Source organism: Danio rerio, chromosome 7 (genome assembly GCF_052040795.2).
Source record: "Danio rerio strain M-AB ecotype USA chromosome 7, GRCz13ab, whole genome shotgun sequence".
NCBI classification, from domain to species: domain Eukaryota; kingdom Metazoa; phylum Chordata; class Actinopteri; order Cypriniformes; family Danionidae; genus Danio; species Danio rerio.
In genome coordinates this window covers 76,962,276-76,986,658 of record NC_141027.1, presented here as the reverse complement: position 1 = coordinate 76,986,658, position 24,383 = coordinate 76,962,276, and the positions used below count along the sequence as shown (strand labels likewise).

The 24,383-nt window shown below is 36.4% G+C and overlaps 1 protein-coding gene and 1 long non-coding RNA gene across 9 annotated transcripts in view; both read left to right on the top strand.

Moving 5' to 3' along the window:
• Nucleotides 1-9,569, top strand: part of ppargc1a (peroxisome proliferator-activated receptor gamma, coactivator 1 alpha) — a 92,528-nt gene extending 82,959 nt beyond the window's left edge. For all 8 annotated transcript variants that reach the window (XM_087262397.1, XM_087262395.1, XM_087262399.1 and 5 more), the window contains exons 12-13: nucleotides 375-526; nucleotides 8,910-9,569. In XM_087262397.1, the coding sequence (XP_087118523.1) occupies nucleotides 375-526; nucleotides 8,910-9,013 (256 nt within the window). In that variant the 3' untranslated portion in view covers nucleotides 9,014-9,569. The remainder of the gene's footprint in view (nucleotides 1-374; nucleotides 527-8,909) is intronic.
• A 1,239-nt stretch (nucleotides 9,570-10,808) lies between these two features.
• Nucleotides 10,809-12,973, top strand: LOC147843290 (uncharacterized). Its single transcript, XR_015496633.1, has 2 exons — nucleotides 10,809-10,902; nucleotides 11,018-12,973. It is a non-coding gene; the product is annotated as an uncharacterized LOC147843290 (long non-coding RNA).
• The last annotated feature ends 11,410 nt before the right edge of the window (nucleotides 12,974-24,383 follow it).

Sequence of the window (24,383 nt, the reverse complement as noted above, 5' to 3'; positions counted from 1 at the left end):
GGAGACTAAATTGCAAAATATATCTAAAAATCTAAATAAAATATATGCAGAAATCTAAATATCGCAATGTCCTTTTTTTTTTTTTTTCAATATCGTGCAGCCCTAGTAAGAAAAACACACAGCACAGCCATCCAGTCAATTCCTATTGGGCAAGTCCCGCCTTGATATAATATCACAATAGCAATAGCAGCTATTCATGCTGACTCGCCCTGCTTCTCAGTGCTCATCCAGCATCTGTCACAGACATATTTAAATACAAATAGGATTATCCTGCAACAAAAAAAAAAAGCAGGAAGTCACATTCAGCAAGCTGATTTAATGATGCACACCTAGTTCCTGGCGACTGACGCTTGGTTTTTTATTTCTCATTGCAGGGATAACTTTGGCTTCATCACCTACCGCTACACTTGTGATGCTCTCGCTGCCCTTGAGAATGGACACACTTTGCGCAGGTCGAACGAACCTCACTTTGAGCTCTGCCTTGGTGGACAAAAGCAGTACAGCAAATCCAATTACACAGACTTGGGTAAGTATACAGGCTGTCTGCATTCATACACAACTGACTAGAGACCCTAGAAGAGTCCTACTTTATATTAAGCGGCCTCAAAGGGATAGTTTACCTAAAAATGACATTTTTGGCATAAATTATGAACTACTTTTTGGTTTGGTCACTCATAACTTATTAAGATAATAAGCACAACCCTGTTAGACCAATAAATAATTGAATACAGTTCATGTTATCAAAACATAAGATAGCATACATTTATCAAAAGCTATATGACAAATGCTAGTTTACACTACCTGACAAAAGTCTTGTTGTCAATCACAGTCGTAAGAGCAACAAATAATAACTTGGCTTGACTTGAAGTGGCAGAAGGTAGATTTTTCCTATTAATCTGTTGAAACTGCATCCCAATCATCACAAATACTGCAGAAGACCTATTGGAACCTGCATGGACCCTAGATTTTCACAGAAATCAGGCAAGTTTGGTGAAGGAAAAATCATGGTTTGGGGTTACATTCAGTATGGGGGCGTGCGAGAGATTTCCAGAGTGGATGGCAACATCAACAGCCTGAGGTATCAAGACATTTGTGCTGCCCATTACATTACAAACCAGAGGAGAGGGCAAATTCTCCAGCAGGATAGCGCTCCTTCTTATACCTCAGCTTCCATATCAAAGATCCTGAAAGCAAAGAAGGTCAATGTACTGCAGGATTGGCCTGCCCAGTCACCAGAGATGAACATTATTGAGCATGTCTGGGTAAAGATGAAGGAGGAGGCTTTGAAGATGAATCCAAAGATGAATAAACTCTGGGAGTCCTGCGAGGACGTAGTGTATAATTGTATGATCCGATATTAGACTCTTAAAGGGAAAGTTCACCCCAAAAATGTAAATTCACTCAATATTTACTTTCCTTTAAAAGGCGTTCCAGACATTAATTACATTTATCTCTTTTTTCTATTAAGCACAAATATACACTGTAAAAAATGAATCCGTAAACTTTACGGTAAAAAAACGGCAGCTGTGGTTGCCAGTACTTTTCCGTTAAAATCACGGTACAAACCGTAAAAGTAATTTTTCATTTTTACGGTAAATTACCGTATTTTATTCATTTATAGAGGTAATATATCTGTATTTTGAATGACCAACATCTACACATCTTTTGTTACACAGTTAGACACGTTAGCACACCCACAACATGCAGGTGGCGCTGAGGAAGTTACATAATGAGCCAATGCTCATCACAATCAACTTTTCCCACAAGCAGAAAAGAGTTTCAGCATATAGAAGGTGCTCAGTGTCATTCACACAGCTACTAAACACCAGTATGGTAACACGCATAAAATTAAAGTCATGAAATAAACATTGTTTATCAACATTAGATTTAACATAAATCTCTAATGTACATAACTGATGAGGAAACAACTAAAAAGATCCATATTAATGTCAATAAAATGCATAAAAAGTGATGTGCCATGCAGGGAATTCTGGGAAAGTCAATTTACGGTTGTTTGCCGTATATATTAAGGGAAACATACCAATAACCAGGTTACGGATTTATACTGTAGCATTTTTACAGTTTTTTACCGTTGAAATCACGGCCATTTTTTGCAGTATATATTTTGAAGAATGTTGAATGCTGGTTGAAAACTGGGACTGTGAGTAAAGCATGACAGAATTCTCTCTTCTTTGGGTGAGCTATTCCTGTAAGAATCCAAAAAGTGACTTTCTTAGCAAGTGTATGGCTGTCGTGTTTTTAGTATGTACATAGAGTGAGTGATTTATTGTCAGTAAAGCAGCAACTCAAAAGGGCAAAAGCTGTGCCATTACAGTCTTTCCTTATGCATAGTCAGAATTCTTTATCTAGTATTTCTGCGTTCCCTGCGGGCATGTTTTGAGGCCCTGGATGGTTTGTGCGAGATGTGAAAACAGTCAGGACGGGGTAGGAGAGGAAGGTCAGGTCCCATCAGCCTGCTGTTGTGCCGCTGGGATGTTGAAGAGCAGCAGGACCTCACCATGACACTGAGGAGTGAGCAGCCTGCAGATCCAGACCCGCTCGGAGAGACAAATGAGAGGAAGAGCTCTGTCAGCAACTGAGACTGATTCATATACAGCTTCATCTCCATCCGCTCTAGTACAATGCCTTTCCTCTGCCTTTCAAAGACACTTGTAATGTCACTAGTTTTAGTAAGTTTTTTTTTGTTTTTTTTGTTTGTTTTTGTTTGTTTTTTGTTTGGTTGTTTTGTTTTGTGTTGTTTTTTGTTTTGTGTTGTTTTTTGTTTTGTGTTGTTTTGTTTAAATTGTTTGTTAATAGCAAATGATATGCAAACGACAAATTAAGGACCAAAATTAATAAAGCTGCTTTTATTTCTTGCAGAAAAATAAAATAAAACAACAAAAGCACATGCTATAATTTATTATTAAATAATATAATATATAAATTATACAACAATAATAAACATAGTAATTCATGCTTTACAGTAGTAATACCCTAAATATTTGAATAAGAAAATTAACTTTTAAAACATAAACATTCAATTTTAGTTGTGTTAGCAAATAGCCAAAATATGCAGAAGTACAATACGTAAAATCAATTTTAATAAAAACAAATACACAAGTAACTGCATAAACCAGCTTGGAGCAACATTGTAATTCAATTTCTATTCATTTTCATTACAGAAATAATAATAAAAAAGCAATTAAAATATATATATATATATATATATATATATATATATATATATATATATATATATATATATATATATATATATATATATATATGGAACATATGTTTATAAGATTAATTATATTAAAAATAGCTTGTTAATCACAAAAGAAGCCGATTCAAGTATGAAAATAATTTGATCTAAAAGAGAAATAAAGCTAAATAGAAAAACTACAAAAACACAATAAAGCATTAAAAATGCATAGCTTAATTTGTTTGTAAATATTGTTATATTAAAAAAAAATAATATTTCATAAATACACTAGTTAAACCAACATAAACAGTGGGGGTGTTAGAAATTGTTGTTGATTAAAATAAATCTGTATTATGTATTTTATACTGTAATATTGTAAAACATAAACATTAGACAAAAACAAAACTACAGCAAGCAAAAAATGTACGACATAAATGTACAATTTAAACAAAAATATAATAAATACAAAATTTAAAAGAGCAAAATTCAAGAGAAACAAAAAACAAAAAAAATAATCACATTTTGTTGATATGTTTGAATATTTTGCATGCATAATATTAATATTTTTAAGATGTTTTGTCAATAAAATATTATTTTAATAAATATATACATTTAATAAGTCTGTTTTGTTCAAATGCACCAAAATATATGACCTATATTCACTAAGAATTGGAAAAAATATTCATTTTCAAAACTCATATATGTTAAGCATTATATATATATATATATATATATATATATATATATATATATATATATATATATATATATATATATATATATATGCAAAATAAAAATAAAAAAACTGTATAAAGTAAACAAAATACAATAAAATTAATAATTAAGCAGTAAAATAACTACAATTTGAATAAAAACTAAAGCAATTTAATTCAAAGCCTTTATAACTTCTATAATAATATACAAATGTTGTTAAAACAGCTCTAGTCCTTTCTTTTAGATTCAGATGCATGTATTTTAGCAGACTTTAATCATCCCCTCACCCTCTTCTTCAGGCTTTTACACACCCATGCCTTCTTTTCATATGCACTATATGCCCTCTGTCCAGGATTACCAAGGTGACAATCTAGATCAGATTGATGGATCCTACCAGTGACAAATTCCTCTGTAAAACGTTATGGGGCTTTTTCCCCCCATGATGCCCCTGATAGGATTGTGGATGTAATAGGCAATCATCATCTCCAGCCAAAGGGGGGGAAAGTGTCTTTTTTTGCAGGGGGGAAGGGAATCAGAGATACTGTAGGAGGAGAAGTAATTGAATCCTAAGGGCAGCGTCTCTTTGCATCTCATGCAATGTAAGATGTTATAATAGGAAAAATGAAACGGCCTTCGATATTTAGTGGATGCACATTTATTTTGTGCAGAATGTGAGGTCAGGGACGTGTGATGCTGAGGACGCTGGGATGATCCGTCTCTCTGTGTGGCGTTGATGGTGCTGAGGGTCAATGGAAAGGAACAAGAGCACTTTCCCCTCAAATAATGAGGGCATTAGCTTGTGTTTCAGAGGATCAGGGTAAGGCCAGAGATATTCAGGCCAAAGGTGATCACAGAAGCTTTGGTTAAGGCTTTTACTTTACTGATGGCCCGTTGAATAAAACAACAGAAACCATCAAAGAAATTGTTGAATGGTTTTGATGGAAATGACTTTGGCTTTATTGGAAACTGGAGAGCCTCTTTTCCATTTCTATTGATAATTTTGTCGTACTGTATATTGGTGGCATGTTAAAACCAATATATCTTAATGAAATACGTCCCAAAACACATTAAAACAATACAAATGAACTGATTCTAATGGTTAAAATTAGATGGTTTCAATCATTTGGTCCAAGCTGGGTTTTGCTGGGTTTTAATGGCTATAATGGAAATTATTTTGGTTTTAATTGAATTTGTGATGAGATTGTGTCTTGTTTGGTTTTATACTGGTCAGTTTTATGTCTTATATTGGTGGCATGTTAAAACCAATATATATCTTAATGGCATATGTACCAAAACACATTAAACACCATTAAAATAAGCTGGTTTAAATAGTTCAAATTGTGTTGTCGTTGCCCTTTATTAATGTTTTAGCATGTTTAATATTGCCATGTTGGTGCAAGCTGGATTCTGTTGGTCTGACTGGTACCTCTAGCAAATAATTCTAGTCAAAATATTGAAAATACTTAACTTTAGTGAAATAATATGAAGCTGTTTATGGATCAGTTTTATCAGTATAGAAGCTTTGGTTAAGGCCCATATATCTGTTGAATAAAACAACAGCAGCCAGAAATTGTAAAGGTTTTTTGAATATTGGTGGCTTAAAGTTAAAACCCTTATATCTTAATGGAACATGTGCCAAAACATGTTAAAAACCACTTTAAATGTGCTGGATTAAATAGTTCAGATTTGATCGTCATTACTTTTTATTGTTATTTTAGCATGTTTAACATTTTTAAAGGTTTTAATGGAAATTATTTTGGTTTTAATGGAAACTATGATGGTCCTTTTGGGTTTGCATTGGTTATTTTTATGTCTTATGATCCATCTCAATGGCAATAATGTAGCTGCAGGTCAATAGCAAAGAACAAGAGCACTTTCCCTCAAATAATGAGGGCATTAGCTTGTGTTTCAGAGGATCAGGGTAAGGCCAGAGATATTCGGGCCAAAGGTGAACCCAGACACTTTGGTTAAGGCCCTCATCCCTGTTGAATAAAACAACAGAAACCCTCAAATAATTTGTAGAATGGTTTTAATGGTTATAATGGAAATTGCTTTGGTTTTAATGGAAGCCGTAAGAGTCCTTTTGGGTACCTTCTGGTAATTCTTTTACCTTATATTGAACATGCCACATGTTAAAACCAATAAATGCTAATGGAATATGTCACCATTAAAAACTATTTAAATGTACTGGTTTTAATGGTTGAAATTTGATGGTCTGTAATGGAAACCATTACATTTTATCTCTATCTATCTATCTATCTATCTATCTATCTATCTATCTATCTATCTATCTATCTATCTATCTATCTATCTATCTATCTATCTATCTATCTATCTATCTCTCTATCTATCTATCTATCTATCTATCTATCTATCTATCATCTATCTATCTATCTATCTATCTATCTATCAGCTACCTACCTACCTACCTACCTACGTACGTACATATATATACAAGCTGGATGCTGTTGGATTCTGTTGGTCTGCCATTTAGAAATATTAGTGAAAAAAAAATAACCGTTGTGGATGAATATGAAACTGTTTCTGAATCAGTTTTATAAGAGATGATCCATCTCAGTGGCATTAATGTAGCTGCAGGTCAATGGAAAGGAACACGAGCACGTTCCCTCAAATAATGAGGACATTAGCTAATATTTCAGAGGATCAGTGTAAGGCCAGTTTGTGGACATAATACTCTCTACATAGGTGAACGCAGAAGCATTGGTTAAGACCCAGATGGCAGAGTCCTTGTCTTTGGGAATCTCAGAAGGACAGATGAATATTTTAACCTTTATTTTCTTTTTCTTTTTTTTTTTCTTTTTTTACTTTACTTTACTTTACTTTACTTTACTTTACTTTGTTTATTATTTAAGAAGGTTAAGAAGGGTACTCCGGTTTCCTCCACAGTCCAAACAAATGCACTATTGGTGAATTGAATAAACTAAATTGGCCGTAATGTATAATCGTGTGAACATAAGTGTGCACTGGGTGTTTCCCAGTACTGGGCTGCAGCTGGAAGGGCATCTGCTGCATAAAACCATATGCCAGAATAGTTGTCTGTTCTCTCAACCTTCGTCTCAACCTTTTTATGACAGGTTAAGATGAAGAGGGAGAAAAGAGCCAAGTGACTAGAGTAATGCCAGACCACGGAATCTTCAGAGCCTTTCCTCTCCATCTCCTGCCTTTCTCTTGCCTCCTTGTTTATTTCCGTCCATTAGTTCTAAGTAGAGCACAGGGGCATTTTTCATCCTTCAAGGTGCGCGGCGTGACACCGTTCTCCCCTTAGCCATAGTATTAGATCACGACTGGCATCTCCTGCATGCCACGGTCATCGCCATTTCTCAGGACTTTTTTTTTTTTTTTTTCGGCGGGGCAGCTGTGAGTGGAGTTTGGGAAGACAGATAAAGACAGACGTATTTGTAATCCTATCCGAGAATCAAATTGTAGGTCTAATGATCTCTCGGGTCTCGTCTTGGAGAAGTTGCTCCTGGTTAATTATTAAAAGAGGCTGTTTAAGACAGTGGATGAGTATATTGCTGGAGAGACTGAGATGGAGGACGAAGATTGATGGATTTGTTGACATACAGTTGAAGGCAAAAATATTAGTTTAAAGCTATTCAATTTAAACTATTTTTTAAATATAACTGTATATATAACTGGCTGGCCTGCATATTTTATTGCAAAAATGTATTGTTTTTTATTAAATTAACATTTTCTTTCTTTCTTTCTTTCTTTCTTTCTTTCTTTCTTTCTTTCTTTCTTTCTTCACATATTACCAAAATAATTTTAAATACAGAAATTGCATACTTCATTGCAAAAGGTGTATTCAAGTTTTTGTATATGGAAATAAGCCAGTATAGGAACACTCCATTTATTTTATTTTATTATTTTTATTTATTTATTTATTTATTTAATTTTATTTAATTTAATTTTATTTTATTTTATTTTATTTTATTTTATTTTATTTTATTTTTTATTTGATTTATTTTATTTATTTTATTTTATTTTTTTATTTGTTTGTTTGTTCGTTTGTTTATTTATTTAATATATTAAACAGTTGAATTTTACCATTTTTTAATCTATTCAGCCAATCTCCAGGTCTGACAGAAGCATGTTTAGCTTAGCTTAGCATAAATCATCAAATTGGATGAGACCATTAGCATCTCACTCAAAAAAAGTCCAAAGTTTTAATAATTTCCCTATAAAAAAATTAGAGTTGATAGCAAAATATATTATTTTCTAGGCTGATATCACTAGGAACTATACTTTCATTCTGGTGTAGTCATCAAGGAACTTTGCTGTCATACCATGGCTGTAACAGGCGGAATGATAATTCGGTAGACGGGGATGATTAGGAGGCCATGATAAAGGCAGATGGAGAGAATTTGACCAGGACACCATGGTTACATCCAATGACATAGCGCAAAATGCGTGGGCCCATCAGCAAGAGTTAGGGCGGGGGCCCCTCAGAAGTGAATTGGGGTTGCTTATGATTGTACAAAGTGAAGCCCCCCCTCTCCACGTTGCGTGCCTGTATGCTATGATGCTGGTTACACCCCTACTCTACAAGAAGTGCCATGGGATTTTTAATGACTATACAGAGTCATGACCTCAGTTTAACATGTCATCCGAAAGACAGCGTTCATTGACAGTATGGTGTCCCCTTCGTTATACTGGAGCATTAGGACACACACAAACCACAGATTGAGCTGGCCTCACTAAAACTACTTCCTGTAGCAACCTAGTTTAACCATGTGGTCTACCATCCAGGTAATGACCAAGCTTAGCCCTGCTTAGCTTCAATGACCGGTCTTGAGCTGCAGGTTGACATAGCTGTGGCAGAAGGGTTAAATGTACAGTATGTGGAGGATACAGGCTCCCATTAAAAGCTTTCACAAAAAGAGTAACACAGAAAGGTAGCGCCTTTCTTAAAGAAGCACTTGTGCCTGATTTCCACAAGCTGTTCAACTGTTCCACTTTCTCCTTTCAGATTCCCACTCTGACGACTTTGATCCAGCCTCCACTAAAAGCAAGTACGACTCCATGGATTTCGACAGCTTGTTGCGAGAAGCCCAGTACAGCCTGAGAAGGTAATGAACACCACTGTACCGGCTGGATGCAGACAGGGGGATCTGCAATACCTCACTGTTCTTTCAGTTCTTTCAATACAAGACTGCAGACGCTTTACTCTTGACACACAGAGAGAAAGAGAGAGTATATGTGGACAGAAAAGCTCTACGCATAAGGGATATATATATATATATATATATGTATATCTGCAAGCAAAGTTTACATGAACATAAGCTGCTGAACTGGAGGAGAGACTCAACCTTAAAGTAGCCGACTCTACTTTTTAGTGGACTACACAGATAGCGTGGCTCCGAAAGAGATCTTCATCCACACACCGCGAACAAACACAAAAACGAACAAAAAAAAAAAAAGTGCAGCTCGTTCAGTCTGTTTTTATGGTTTGGAGTTTATTTTTGTGGGCTTTTTCTGTTCCTCTTTGATTTTTTAAAAAAATATCTGGTGTTTGGATGTGGTGTTACGTTTATTGGCGGAGGGGTTTGGGGGGAAATCACTTTGGATGTTCAAGGTAACGTCGTCTACTTTTTGCTAAAGTGAGGATGTAGTCGGCTATTTACAACAACAAAAAAAGGAATATTTTTTATTTTGACGTGCATATCAGAGTTCTTTGTTTGTTACAGCTATGCACTGTAAAACGCAGCCTTTTTAAGAGGGAGATTTTCTTAATCCAGAATGTCGATCTGTAGTCATTACGCAACATAGGCTCTATCTCAAAACGTAGCCCTATATACGTTTCTGGAGATTGCGAATTATGTAGCCAGAAGTGCTTATGGCTGGATTTCATCTTTAAAACGAACACTAGGGGGCGGTATGACATCGTTCCTTTTCACGCATACCCGCTGACCGCTTATTTCCATATGGGCGGCTTTTCTGCTGTTACCAGTTTGTCCAGTGGCTCGCTGCATATGTCAGTGGACTTGAGACGCAGAAAGGAGTTGACCACGACGACTGGGTGAAACAAAAGCCAGAAAATAAAATAAACAAGTAAATAACAGGGTGAGAATGTGGTAAAATCTGAAAACATGGTAAAAATCAGGCAAATGCTTTTCTTTTTTTGGATTGCTTTTTACAACGGTCTGTTAAATTAAGGGAATTGGGTGGGCGGGTCAATCTGTGCTTATGAAAACACTATTGGTTGGGTTTAGGAAAGTGGGTGGGTGCTGGCCAGTCGGTGCTTTTAAAAACACTGTCGGTTGGGTTCAGGGAAGTGGGTGGGCGGGTCAATCTGTGCTCATGAAAACACTATTGGTTGGGTTTATGAAAGTGGGTGGGTGCTGGCCAGTCTGTCCTTTTAAAAACACTGTCGGTTGGGTTCAGGGAAGTGGGTGGGTGGGCGGGTCAATCTGTGCTCATGAAAACACTATTGGTTGGGTTAAGGAAAGTGGGTGGGTGCTGGCCAGTCGGTGCTTTTAAAAACACTGTCGGTTGGGTTTAGGGAAATGGGTGGGTGGGTCAATCTGTGCTCATGAAAACACTATTGGTTGGGTTTAGATAAATGGGTGGACGCTGGCTAGTCTGTGCTTTTGAAAACACTGTCGGTTGGGTTTAGGGAAGTGGGTGGGCGGGTCAATCTGTGCTTATGAAAACACTATTGGTTGGGTTTAGGAAAGTGGGTGGGCGCTGGCCAGTCGGTGCTTTTAAAAACACTGTCGGTTGGGTTTAGGGAAGTGGGTGGGCGGGTCAATCTGTGCTCGTGAAAACACTATTGGTTGGGTTTAGATAAATGGGTGGACGCTGGCTAGTCTGTGCTTTTGAAAACACTGTCGGTTGGGTTTAGGGAAGTGGGTGGGCGGGTCAATCTGTGCTTATGAAAACACTATTGGTTGGGTTTAGGAAAGTGGGTGGGCGCTGGCCAGTCGGTGCTTTTAAAAACACTGTCGGTTGGGTTTAGGGAAGTGGGTGGGCGGGTCAATCTGTGCTCGTGAAAACACTATTGGTTGGGTTTAGGAAAGTGGGTGGGCGCTGGCCAGTCGGTGCTTTTAAAAACACTGTTAGTTGGGTTTAAGGAAGTGGGTGGGCTGGCCAATCTGTGCTTATGAAAACACTATTGGTTGGGTTTAGCGAAATGGGTGGGTGCTGGCCAGTCTGTGCTTTTGAAAACACTATTGGTTGTGTTTAGGGAAGGTGGTGTGTGGGTCAGTCAATGCTTTTGAAAACACTATTGGTTGGGTTTAGGGAATGAGGAGGGTGGGTAAAGGCTGGTTTATACTTCTGCGTTGAGCGATTGCCATAACCCACGTAGCCATGCATTTATACTTCTGCGTGCTGTTTGTGTTGCACTGCAATAACACTTCCGAAACACTAGGTAGCAGTAGGTTATGTTCCTATGTATCAAGTTTCTTCGTGGGTGTTTAGTTTTTCTGAATGCTACCTTAATGTACAAGTAGCTAAATCTCACTCATTCAGAGGCGGGAACCGTGCAGCAACTTTAATCATAAGGTAAACACAAAACAAATCTTTCCATCTGCGGCTCCTTCACAGGACTCAACACTTCTAAACACTTGCTTCAACGGGTGTCACAGCTACCCAGCCGACCAATTACAGAACTTGCGCTATGCGTCGTTGCGACCTGTAGTTAAATTTTTTTAACTACATGTGTCAGTGTTGGCATCAGCCATGGCGAGGGCTATGTGATCACGCAAAGGTTGCGCTGGACCATACGTGTGCGCTTGACGCAAAAATAGAATTCAACCTTCAGTTGAACGGTCAGTCAGCGGCCTCTGGTGGTTTTACGCAAGAATAGCAGCCCGTGAATTGCGAAATAGTGTACACAGCAGCCTCTGGTAGATTCGCGAAAACAAAAACTACAAAAAAGTACTTCCTGGGACATATTTAGCGCTCTCCAGAAACGTATATAGCGGTACATTTTCAGAATGAGCTTGGGTTGTCATTACGATGATGTATAACCTACATGGCGTTTAGATGACGTGATTTTTGATTGTAAAAAAAAATATATATATATATATATGTGTGTGTGTGTGTGTGTGTGTGTGTGTGTGTGTGGAGATTTATTGCTCTGTTTTGGGGGAGCATGCTACTTATTTTTATTATTGTTGTTTTCTTTTTGGTCACTGTTTTGTTTCGATAACTCCATGTGCAGTTTGATCCGATTTTCAGAAGTTAATAACTCAGTGTTTTACCTATATACATGCAGTGTAAGATAGATTTTCAAGAGTTTTATGTTCACTATTGTGTAAAGAAAAAAAAAAGGAAAAGAAGAAAAACCCAAGATATTTTTTTATTATCCTTTACGTCTGCAGGAAATCGAGAGCTTTTATTTAATTCCTCTCTGTGCACACCAATCATTGTTATCGTTCCTGTTTGATAAAAACGCGTTCACAGAGATGATTACTCTTCTAACACAGAATTGCTCATGCTTATTTATGTATTTATCTCAGTATTTGAATCGAAACATATTTATGGCAGCCATCTCACGTGATGCGCCTTACAAATTTTTGCTATTTATATTATTTCTTATTACCAACAATCACTGGAAAGGATGTAAATGTAAAAGAAATATCGTTTTTATATGCCTTCAGAGATAGAACAAGACAAAAAAAATAACATGTCGTATGATCACATTTTAGGCTCTTGATGAACTTTGCTGCTCTCGAGTGATTCGTTTCTTTTTCTAGCTCCTTCACCTCCCTTTTTCATCTCTTTTTTTATTACATGAAGCAATAAAAAGAATAATTTTTGCAGGTATTTTGTTGTACCACAGAAAATCTGTGTCCTTGCTCCACACTTTTATGATTATGTGAATGCCAAACTAAAGTTTACAATTTTCATTTCCTGAATTTTTTAAAAAGAAGAAGGAAAAAAAAAAAGATGTATTTGATGTATAAAATAAAGATACTAATCTTGTCATTACTCACAATAACTCGAAAGTAATAATGGAATATGAAAAATGTGAATAAAAATGAAAGAAATCAATAAAAAAAAGCAATAAATTATTTTTCAAAGCTGTATTTTAGCTCATGTTGTCGTATGGTTTTAGACATGACAAATTACCCAGACTCTGTTCAGACACGGGGGATCCATTCCAGTGCCTCAGATCGCAAGACCACCGCCTGAAAGAGGAATTGCTTGTGAATGCAGATTGTGTGTGTGTGTGTGTGTGTGTGTGTGCGTGTGTGTGTGTGTGTGTGTGTGTGTGTGTGTGTGTGTGACAGAATTACCAGTTCAATACAAGCAATGGCTTTTAGGTCTAAAAAGCCAAACATTGCATCCATGAGATCGAGTCTCTTTCCAAAAGCAGGAGCTATTTTCGTCTGCGGTTTGAAGGTACTTCAGAGGAAAAACTGTTAATAATTCAAATGGCCCAAATGCAACACACACAAGGTAACCTTTTGTGACAAACACGTCAGGTTTTCGTGCTGTTTTTGAATGAAAGACATGCAGTGAGGGGAAATAAGTATTGAACACGTCACCATTTTTCTCGGAAAACATATTTCTGAAGGTGCTGTTGGCTTGAAATGTCCACCAGATGTTGGTAACAACCAAAGAAATACATATATGAAAAGAAAACAAATCTATCTAGCTTACATATTAAATGATGATGTGTAATAAAATAAAAATGATGGCAAAAAAAAAAAATTTTTTTCACGAACACATGAAGAAAGGAAGGTGTAGAAAGGCATGGAAAGCCCAGACAGTAGCTGAAATTTCTCAGTAGTTCTTCATCAACCTTCTGCCTTTCATTTATTCATTCTCTTTTCGGCGTAGTCCCTCCATCAATCAGGGGTCGCCTCAGCGAAATGAACCGCCAACTTATCCAGCACATGTTTCAAGCAGCAGATGCCCTTCCAGCTGCAACCCATCGCTGGGAAATACCCATACACTCCCATGATACTTCCCACTCCATGACACCCCCTTCTGCCCCCCGTCAGTGTAAATTAATATTATTTGCTTGAGTCAGGGGCGGACTGGGAAAGTATTTTTGCCTGTTGTTGTGCATCAGATCACTTGAGCAATTGGTGTAGTGGGGTGGCGCTGGACTGTGCTATTGGTTGGCAGTATGTGAAAGGCCGGGTGGGGGTGGGTTTTGATCGATGGGTAAATGAAGAGCACGGGGGGAGATGGGGGTGGGGGGCAGGGCTGTATGGGGGAAGTGATCGGTACAGTGGGGGGGAGGTCAGGCCAAATTCACGGTGGCAGGCCAGATTGACCATCAGGCCACCAGGAAATGTTCCGGTGCCTCCTATGGCCAGAGCGCCCCTGGCTTCAGTCTAACATCTACATTAGCAGGATGAAGATGAAACCAGAGTGGACATTTCTGCAAGACAATGATCCAAAACATAGTTGAACAAACTTACTTTCAGAGAAAGAAAATCAAGCTGTAGAATGGCCCAGCCAATCCCCTGACTTGAATCCAATAAAAAATACAAATTAAAGCTCAGATTTGACAGGGGAGACCCACAGAACCATTAGGATTTTTACCCTCTGTTGACATCTGTGAGAAACTCACACCTGCGCAAAGCATGTGACTTCAATCTCCATATGAGAGGCATCTTTAAGCTGCCATCACCAAACAAAAGCCTTTTATATAAAGCATTGAATACGTTTCAGTAGTTGAGTACTTCTCCTTGACTCATTCTTTTGTTTTTTTGTTTTTTAATTCCCAGACTTTGCTGGTTGATGCATTTGCCGAGTTTTCCTTGCAAATCTAAAGCCAATTGTAATCATTTGTTTTGGTTCAATTTTTGCCCAACCGTTGCAGAGTCCAGGGGGTCAGCGTGAGCGCTCCAGCTTGGCCCCACCCTGATCCCTGTCATTACATTGTTATTACATATTAAAACGTTTTAGATTTTTTAGTTTGATGTTTGTATTGTTTTAGTTTTTTTTTTTTTTTTTTTTTTTTTGTCAACAGCTTCTTTAGAAATATTATTCCTAGGAAATACATGATTACTTATTTTCCCCCACTGCATGTACAGTTAAAGTCAGAATTGTTCGCCCCCCTTTGAATGTTACTTTCTTTTTAAAATATTTTCCAAAAGATGTTTAACAGAGCAAGGAAATGTTCACAGTATGTCTGATAATATTTTTCCTTCCGGAGAAAGTCTTATTTGTTTTATTTCGGCTAGAATAAAAGCAGTTTTTAATTTTTTAAGCAACATTTAAGGTCAAAATTATTAGCCTCCTTAAGCTATATATTTTTTCCCAATAGTCTACAGAACAAACCATCATTATACAATAACTTGCCTGATTACCCTAACCTGCCTAATTTACCTAGGTAATCCTTTAAATGTCACTTTAAGCTTTATAGAAGTGTCTTGAAGAATATCTAGTCAAATATTATTTTCTGTCATCATGGCAAAGATAAAATAAATCAGTTATTAGAAATGAGTTATTAAAACTATTATGATTAGAAATGTGTTGAAAAAATCTGCTCTTCGTTAAACAGAAATTGGGGGAAAAATTAAAAGGGGGGCTAATAAAGGCTGAAGATAATTAGGTTAGCTAGGGAGGTTAGGGTAATTAAGCAAGTTATTGTATAATGATGGTTTGTTCTATGGACTAACGAAAATAAAAGCCTAAAGGGTCTAATAATTTTGAACTTAAAATGGTGTTTAAAAAATTTAAAACTTCTTTTATTATAGCCAAAATAAAAAAAATACAACTTTCTCGAGAAGAAAAATATTATCAGACATACTGTGAAAATTTCCTTGCTCTGTTAAACATAATTTAGGAAATATTTAAAAAAGAGTAAAAAAGTCAAATGGGGGCGAATAACTCTGACTTCAACCGTATATATATATATATATATATATATATATATATATATATATATATATATATATATATATATATATATATATATATATATATGCAACCACAGTAATAAACACAGTAATGGTTTGTGATTTCTATATATTTCTATGTATTTTCTATATGCTCTTTATGTATAAATCACAAACCATTACTGTGTAAATGTCTGATTTCGACTTTGAAAAGAAGCAATTTATTGGAGTCATGTATGTAATTGTGTTTATTTACATGCGCAGAGCTTGGGTATGGAGTCATGTCGGGTTTGATATATCTATATATGTGGCTTTAATCATTGCAACGTGTATGTTGCAAAATAAATCTGCTTTGTAAATTGCTGTAGCAATATGTTACAACACCTGATCGGGTGTATGTTTTTGGAGTGGCAGACTTTTTACCATAGTAAAAACTACTGAAGGATTCGCCACTGCTTTTGGACGATTTCTCTTTGTGTTTCCATGAAGATTCAGATGTATCTCAACGAGGCTGCGTGTGGATTTGAGTGTGTGCGTGCGAGCGTGCGTGTATTTGGGGTCAAGGGGACTGTGTTTGGCTGTTATCTTCTATTTGTCTCCTATCCATGTTGCCTTCTGCTGAGTCCTAACCAATGCCTTTGTAGTTGTACGTATTGTACAATCTTTGTTGTGGATTTTCTTTTTTATGTGTAGTTTTCATCAGCCTCACCATGCCAATAAAGGGAATTGTGTCTAATTTATTTCTTTTTGCTTCCATTTATTGTGCATTTAAACTCAGTCAAATGATTTCAAGTATCTAATGTGGGCATTTTAGACAGCAATGAACTGGCAGACATGTTAAAATGTGCCTTTTTCCCCTGCAGTGATTCAGATTGGAGAAACTGCAACATGCAAGAGTAGAGTTTCTGCATAATTTCCGCTGTTAAATTGATCGATGGTTCATGATTCTAATTCATATTAGTTTTTTAATCAATTATTCAACAAATGTGTGTTGACCTTATTTATTTCTGCAATTGTTTAGACTTTAATTCGCCTATTAATGAAATGACTAGAAATAACAATTAGCAACTAGATAATTAAAGTTCATTGAGACAAACTTTGAGGCTGGATTGACAAAGCCGGTTGGTAATAAACTATTAAAAAAAGAATAGATAGATAGATAGATAGATAGATAGATAGATAGATAGATAGATAGATAGATAGATAGATAGATAGATAGATAGATAGATAGATAGATAGATAGATAGATAGATAGATAGATAGATAGATGGATGGATGGATGGATGGATGGATGGATGGATGGATGGATGGATGGATGGATGGATGGATGGATGGATGGATGGATGGATGGATGGGTGGGTGGGTGGGTGGATGGATGGATGGATGGATGGATGGATAGATAGATAGATAGATAGATAGATAGATGATAGATGATAGATGGATAGATAGATAGATAGATAGATAGATAGATAGATAGATAGATAGATAGATAGATAGATAGATAGATAGATAGATAGATAGATAGATAGATAGAAACAGTGGATGGATGGATGGATGGATGGATGGATGGATGGATGGATGGATAGATGGATGGATGGATGGATGGATGGATGGATAGATAGATAGATAGATAGATAGATAGATAGATAGATGATAGATGATAGATAGATAGATAGATAGATAGATAGATAGATAGATAGATAGATAGATAGATAGATAGATAGATAGATAGATAGATAGATAGATAGAAACAGTGGATGGATGGATGGATGGATGGATGGATGGATGGATGGATGGATGGATGGATGGATGGATAGATAGATAGATAGATAGATAGATAGATAGATAGATAGATAGATAGATAGATAGATAGATAGATAGATAGATAGATAGATAGATAGATAGATAGATAGATAGATAGATAGAAACAGTTTGAAGATAGATTTTTAGTCTCAGAAGAAGAAGAATATTAAAACAATTAATACTAATAATAAGTTCAAATAGAAGAACAGTAGATTGGCTTTAACAAGCCAGCTTAAAAAATGTCAAGGTCAACAAAAGAGTATGTTTGTGATAATGCATAACAATAAACATAATATAATAATAAAATATAAACATATATTTACACACGTTTACATAAGTAAATACAGGTTGTATTATGGATTAACAAAAATCGCAGATTGATGAGTTATGAAAGCATGAACGCGGCCGTGCTTTTATTATGACACAGTTCACCACTTTCGGTTCTGCTGAATTATTATTATTATTATTATTATTATTATTATTATTATTATTATTATTATTATTATTATTAAAAGTATTCTTTGCAAGTTTTTGCCTTTGCATTATTTTGCCTATTTTGTTAAATACGTGTTATATATATATATATATATATATATATATATATATATATATATATATATATATATATATATATATATATATATATATATATATATATATATATATATACGTATATATATACGTATTTAACTATATATATATATATATATATATATATATATATATATATATATATATATTTATTTATTTATTTATTTATTTATTTATTTATTTATTTATTTATTTGATTTTTATTACTATACATTAAACTTTGTTATTCAGGTTTAGTCAGGTTTATTCATTGGGAACCAAAGGAAGAATTTTATTGTACAGGCAATCTGTTCCTTAATGTGCATATGACACCACGAATCCTGAATTTTCTCATGAAGTTGATGTCTTACCAAAAAATAAAAAATAAAAAAAATCATTGAGGTACACCTACAACTTGTGAGACTGTCTTCATATTGTTTATTACTCTACTTTGAATATTTCTTTCTGAAATTGCAAGCAAATATGACTTCAAAACAGCATTATCTCTATTTAATTGACTGTGAATAATGTTGTAGCTTATTTTGATAGTCATTGGCAACTAATATGATTTCACTATTTGGAATTTGCAAAGAATTCTTTCTGAAATTATATTATCAAGGCGAATATAAAACTAACTTTACCTCAGTTATTTAACTATGTCTGCTGGACCCACCCAGCAGGCACACAACCTCATAAAAACGTTAAAAATAGGTTAGGTTTAGGTTGTGACATCACGCAACCAAAATTCAATGTCTAGTCAGTGTCTAAGGACTGTTATTTTGACATCCAATAACGATCTCAAATGACGTTAATATTTGGTTGATTTGAGGTTGTGTTGGAACGTGACCAAAATCCAACATCTCAAACCAACGTCATATTGACATTAAATACTGGCATTTATTCGTCAGGTATGGCAACCAAAATCCAATCCCATCATTAGTAGTTGATATTTGGTTGATTTTAGGTTGATCAAAATCCAACGTCGACCCAACATCTTAATCCAACGTCATATAGACGTCAAATACTGACATTTATTCGTCAGGTATGGCAACCAAAATCCAACATCTGATAGATGTCCTATTGATAACATCCACACAACGTCAAGCTGTAACATCCTTACACGTTGATATTTGGTTGATTTTAGGTTGTGTTGTAAAGTGATCAAAATCCAACGTCGAGCCAACACCTTAAACCAGCGTCATATTGACATCAAACACTGACATTTATTAGTCAGGTATGGCAAACAAAATCCAATGTCTGATAGACGTCATAGTGGTAACATCCACACAATGTCAAGCTGTAACATCATTAAACATTGATGTATATAGTTAATTTTATGTTGCGTTGGAAAGTGATCTAAATCCAACATCAAGACAACATCCTAAACCAACGTCATATTGATGTCAAATACTGACATTTATTCTTAAGATATGGCAACCAAAATCTAACCTCTGATAGATACCGTAATGGTAACATCCACACAACGTCAAGCTTTAACATCATTAGACATTGATATTTGGGTTATTTTAGGTTGGACATTGACGTCGGCCTGATGTTTGGTTTTGATGTCAACCCGATTTTCATTTTCAAACAAAATGCAACGTCCCCATGACATTGGGATACGTCAATTTGACGTCATGTTGACGTCTTGTGACTGCTGGGTATTGCTTCCAATTAGTTTATTTGTATAGATGATTGCTTAATGTCTTCAGTAAATTGATAATATATTCCAGAATTAACCTGCCACTGGTATTTTCTCGTGAAATTGATGATGAGAATAATGCCTGAGCAAAAATATTCATAACGAAAGCCTCATTTAAAGCAAAGCGAAATCTGTGGTGCTGAAGGTTTTTGCTTTAACATCCGAGCATCATCCGCCCTGATGTTTTAGGATGAGTCACTCGGTTATTTTTGGCGGACGCTCATGTTTTTCGCCAACTCTGCACGAAATGGGAAACTCTGGGAAAAATGACTGATGATAATCCCGCCGAGCTTGTTTCTTAATTCCCGTAAACTCTCTTGACAGCTTTTTTTTTTTTTGGATGTGCATTCGTGCCTATAAAGAGGCCGGGAGAATGTGACGGGAGAATCTGTCCAGCTGGAATATAATACACTGCGATTATTATTATTATTCAGCCTGTGAGTGTGAGGAGGTGAATAACCTCTTCTCTTTCCTAGACATTAAATTTTAAAAGAAGAGGATCCAATTGTGGATTTATTTATTTATTTATACGTTTTCATTAATGCTTCGGTTTTTGGCCCGGGAGGAAAAAGAGACTCTTCTTTCATTTTGCCGTCTCAATCCGGCCGACGGGAGGTCTCGGAGAATCTGCCCTTTTCCACACAATGAAGCTGGAGGCTCAAGAGCTTCTCTTCACCTCTGTCGGTTTGTGTGATACAGGTACTTACTCTGGCAATCCATCCTTATCTTTCATTTCTCACAGCCGCCCGTTGGTAAAAATGCTCATGTCTGCACTTTCTGAGGGTCTTCTACCTGCCCTCCTAAAAATATACGACTGTGCTGGAAATATATAGTGTATATTTATACACCGAAAATAAAGATTCATTGGACTTAATACACTTTTCTTTTAGGGTAAGTGAAAATATTTCATTTCCATTCATTTCAATTCAAGTTGAACATTCATTCATTCATTTTCTTTTCGGCTTAGTCCCTGCATTATCAAGCACAGATGCTTAAACCCACATTTTATGCATGCGGGACATCGTAAATTGTATGGCAAGTGTAAACGCATGAATTAGACATGGGTCACAACAAAAACAGCGTGTATTTTAAAGGGAAAATTCATTTAGAAATTTAAACTCTGCCATCATTTAGGCTACTCACCATTCAAAGAAGATATTTTGAAATATGCTGGTAGCTGGCATTTTTCAAAATGTCTTCTTTTGTGTTCAAACCCCAAAAAGGAGAATAATTGATGAGGAAATGTGATTGGTGTTGTACCTCAACATTGTGGGGACGTTGCATTTTGTTTGGAAATAAAACAACGTCAATGTAAAACGTCCCATCTAAAATCAACCATATATCAAAGTCTAATGATGTTACAGCTTGACGTTGTGTGGACGTTACCACTATGACGTCTATCAGATGTTGGATGTTGGTTGGCAATGAATAAATGTCAGTTTTTGACATCAATACGTTGTTTTAAGATGTTGGTTCAACGTGTGATTTTGGTCACTTTCTAACACAACCTAAAATCAACCAAATATCAACATCTAAAAAATATTACAGCTTAATGTTGTGTGGATGTTACCACTATGACGTCTATCAGACGTTGGATGTTGGTTGCCATACCTGATGAATGAATGTCAGTATTTGACGTCAATATGACGTTGTTTTAAGATGTTGGCTCAACGTTTGATTTTGGTCACTTTCTAACACAACCTAAAATCAACCAACTACTAATGAGGTTAAAGCTTGACTTTGTGTTGACGTTACTACCAAGATGTCTATCAAATGTTGGATTTTGGTTGCATCACCTGACAAATTAATGTTAGTATTTGACGTCAATATAAGGTTGGTTTAAGATGTTGGCTCGTAGCAGGGCTGGAGTGGGACTCATTTTCAGCCCTGGAGTTTCAAGCCAGACTGGCCCACCTCAGTTCACAACTGATTCCAATTCAGTTTCTAATGGCACTATCACGTCTTTTTCAAGAAAACAGCTGCTTTAGAAATTCAAATGTTCAACAGCCCTAACAGTATTATATGTCTTAACAAAAAAAGAAAAAGAAAAGAAAAAAGAAGAAAATTTTCAGGTGAGATTCGAACACAGGACTGCAGCATTGAAAGGCAACATGCTTACCACTGGACCACAATGGCACTACTACAGTAAGAGTAAAAAATAACTAATGATGTCTTGCGACCCTTAAAGGGTCACGAAACACCAAAACACATTTTCTGAGCTGTTGACAGTCGTATATGTGTCCCACACTGCTAAAAACACTATTAGGACACCTATATTTCACTAAAAAGTGTAAATTGGTTGTTTTTGCGTTATTTCAAGCAAATTCGTACTTCCGGTTTGAAACGAATTTTTGAAGCTGCGTCACGGTCATGACATAATAGCGTGTATTCCAGCGTGCAGACTGGACGTCTGTGCCAGAGTGTGTCTTATTACGTCTTACAGTGTGCTGCATTAATGCATGAGTAAAGCTTGGTTTAAACCAATCAGCGCGCTCTATTGTGCAACTTCATTAATATTCATTACTGTCAGAGTGTAGACGGCAGAGACGCCACGTTGTGTTGGCAAATCAAGCGTGAAGTGTTGCTTTTATAGTTTGCTGCAGTTAAGTTTTGTTTTCATTTTCTCTCTGTGCGAGCGCAGCTGGAGTCACGTGTGGATTAACAGTGTACGCGACGCTCGACAACAATAACTTACGTGTCTAAGGAGGATTATTGTTTACCTGAGAGCTGTTCTCATCTGCAAGCGCTGAGATCCGGATTCGCTTGTAGTCTCCTCTTAATAAAGACGCGGCTCTAGTTGCTGGTGATTGTCCTGTCTCTACAGATTTGGTAAGTGAGCGACCAGTGCTCTTTGTTTATTCAGTTTGTATTTTATTCGTATCAAACAAACTATTGCACCGAGTGCAATAGTTAGCACTAACAGTTACAACCAAACTATAACCTCGTGTTGGATTTTGTGACCGGAATAACACACGCGGCTTTCTGACGCTACCTGCCGAGTGCATCTAAGTTTCTGGGAAATGCGGAGGTTTTTTTTCTCTCATTCGCCGTGCGGTATCAAACATTGCATGAAAATACACGCTTAGAGCAGATCCTCGAATCAAATATCACATTTGTCGGGAGGGGCATTAATGAATTCCCTGAATGAAAGAGCCAAACTGCAGTTAAAGTCCACCATTTAATAATTTGGCAAATAATTCGACTACAGATGTCCATGTAAACACAGTCACATTGTCCGCTGTGGGTGTGTGTTTTGACTCTGAAATTCAGCGCGCCCAAATAGACACTCCCATACCCAGCCGCTTTTCTTCCTCCGACACTCCCCCCTAAACAGAGCTGGACACGCCCACTTTTCTGACTTTTTTCAAAGTAGAGGTGTGAAAACACCCTGCTGAAACGAGGGGTTTCATGGCCCTTTAAGACACACCACTACTTTCTTTTGATGGCTCAATCTTTTTCTCTCATTTTTAGATTTCTGATCAAGTTATGTCAGATTTATTAATGTAGTGAATCATTTGATTTTCATTGAGCAGGTGTATTATTCATTTTATTCGAATTCTTATATCCACTAAGGTGCCGTTGTTTGGGGTCGATAGTTACATCATCATCATTAACGTTAGTTAACCTGCAGGCTGCACACCGGCCCACCGGGAGCTCTACGATGCTCCCGATTAGCCAATCCGTCCTGGCTCGTAGTTGTATTTCGGTCACTTTTTAACACAACCTAAAATCAACCAAATATCAACTTCTAATGATGTTACAGCTTGACGTTGTGTGGATGTTACCTCCATGATGTCTATCAGACGTTGGATTTTGGTTCCCATAGCTGACGAACAATAGTCAGTATTTGACGTCAATATGATGTTGGTTCGACGTTGTATTTTGGTAACTTTTCAACACAACCTAAAATCAACCAAATATCAACTTCTAATGATGTTACAGCTTGATGTTGTGTAAACGTTACAATATGACGTTTATCAGACGTTGGATTTTGGTTGCCATACCTGACAAATAAATGTCAGTATTTGACGTTAATATGATGTTGGTTCGACGTTGGTTTTTGGTCACTTTCCAAGACAACCTAAAATCAACAAAATATCCACGCCATTTGACATCGTTATTGCACATCAAATTAACCTTGTCCTTAGACATTGAATTTGGGTCACCTGACATCACAACCTAAATCTAACCTAAAATTAACGTCTTATGATGTTGTGCGCCTGCTAAGATTGTGTAATGTCTGAGAAACCAAAGCAGCAGAAATAAAGCAACTGATGGTGTGATTTATAGGATGGAGCTTTCATACGGTTATTGATGAAGATGATGAAATCAGATCAAAGCAGCAGAAGCAGACGTGAGCTGATCCTCCTGCAGGAATCACTGATCTCTCCACTGGGTTATTTCCAGACGTCATCGACACTGATCTCCAATCATCTTCTCGCTTTATTTTTAGAGTGCCATGCAGTCCCATTGTCTGGAGCTCTGTCAGATTTACTTTCTCATGCAGGACGGCAGCTGTCAGTCCTGGACGTTCAGCCATCAGATAAGGAACACATTATAT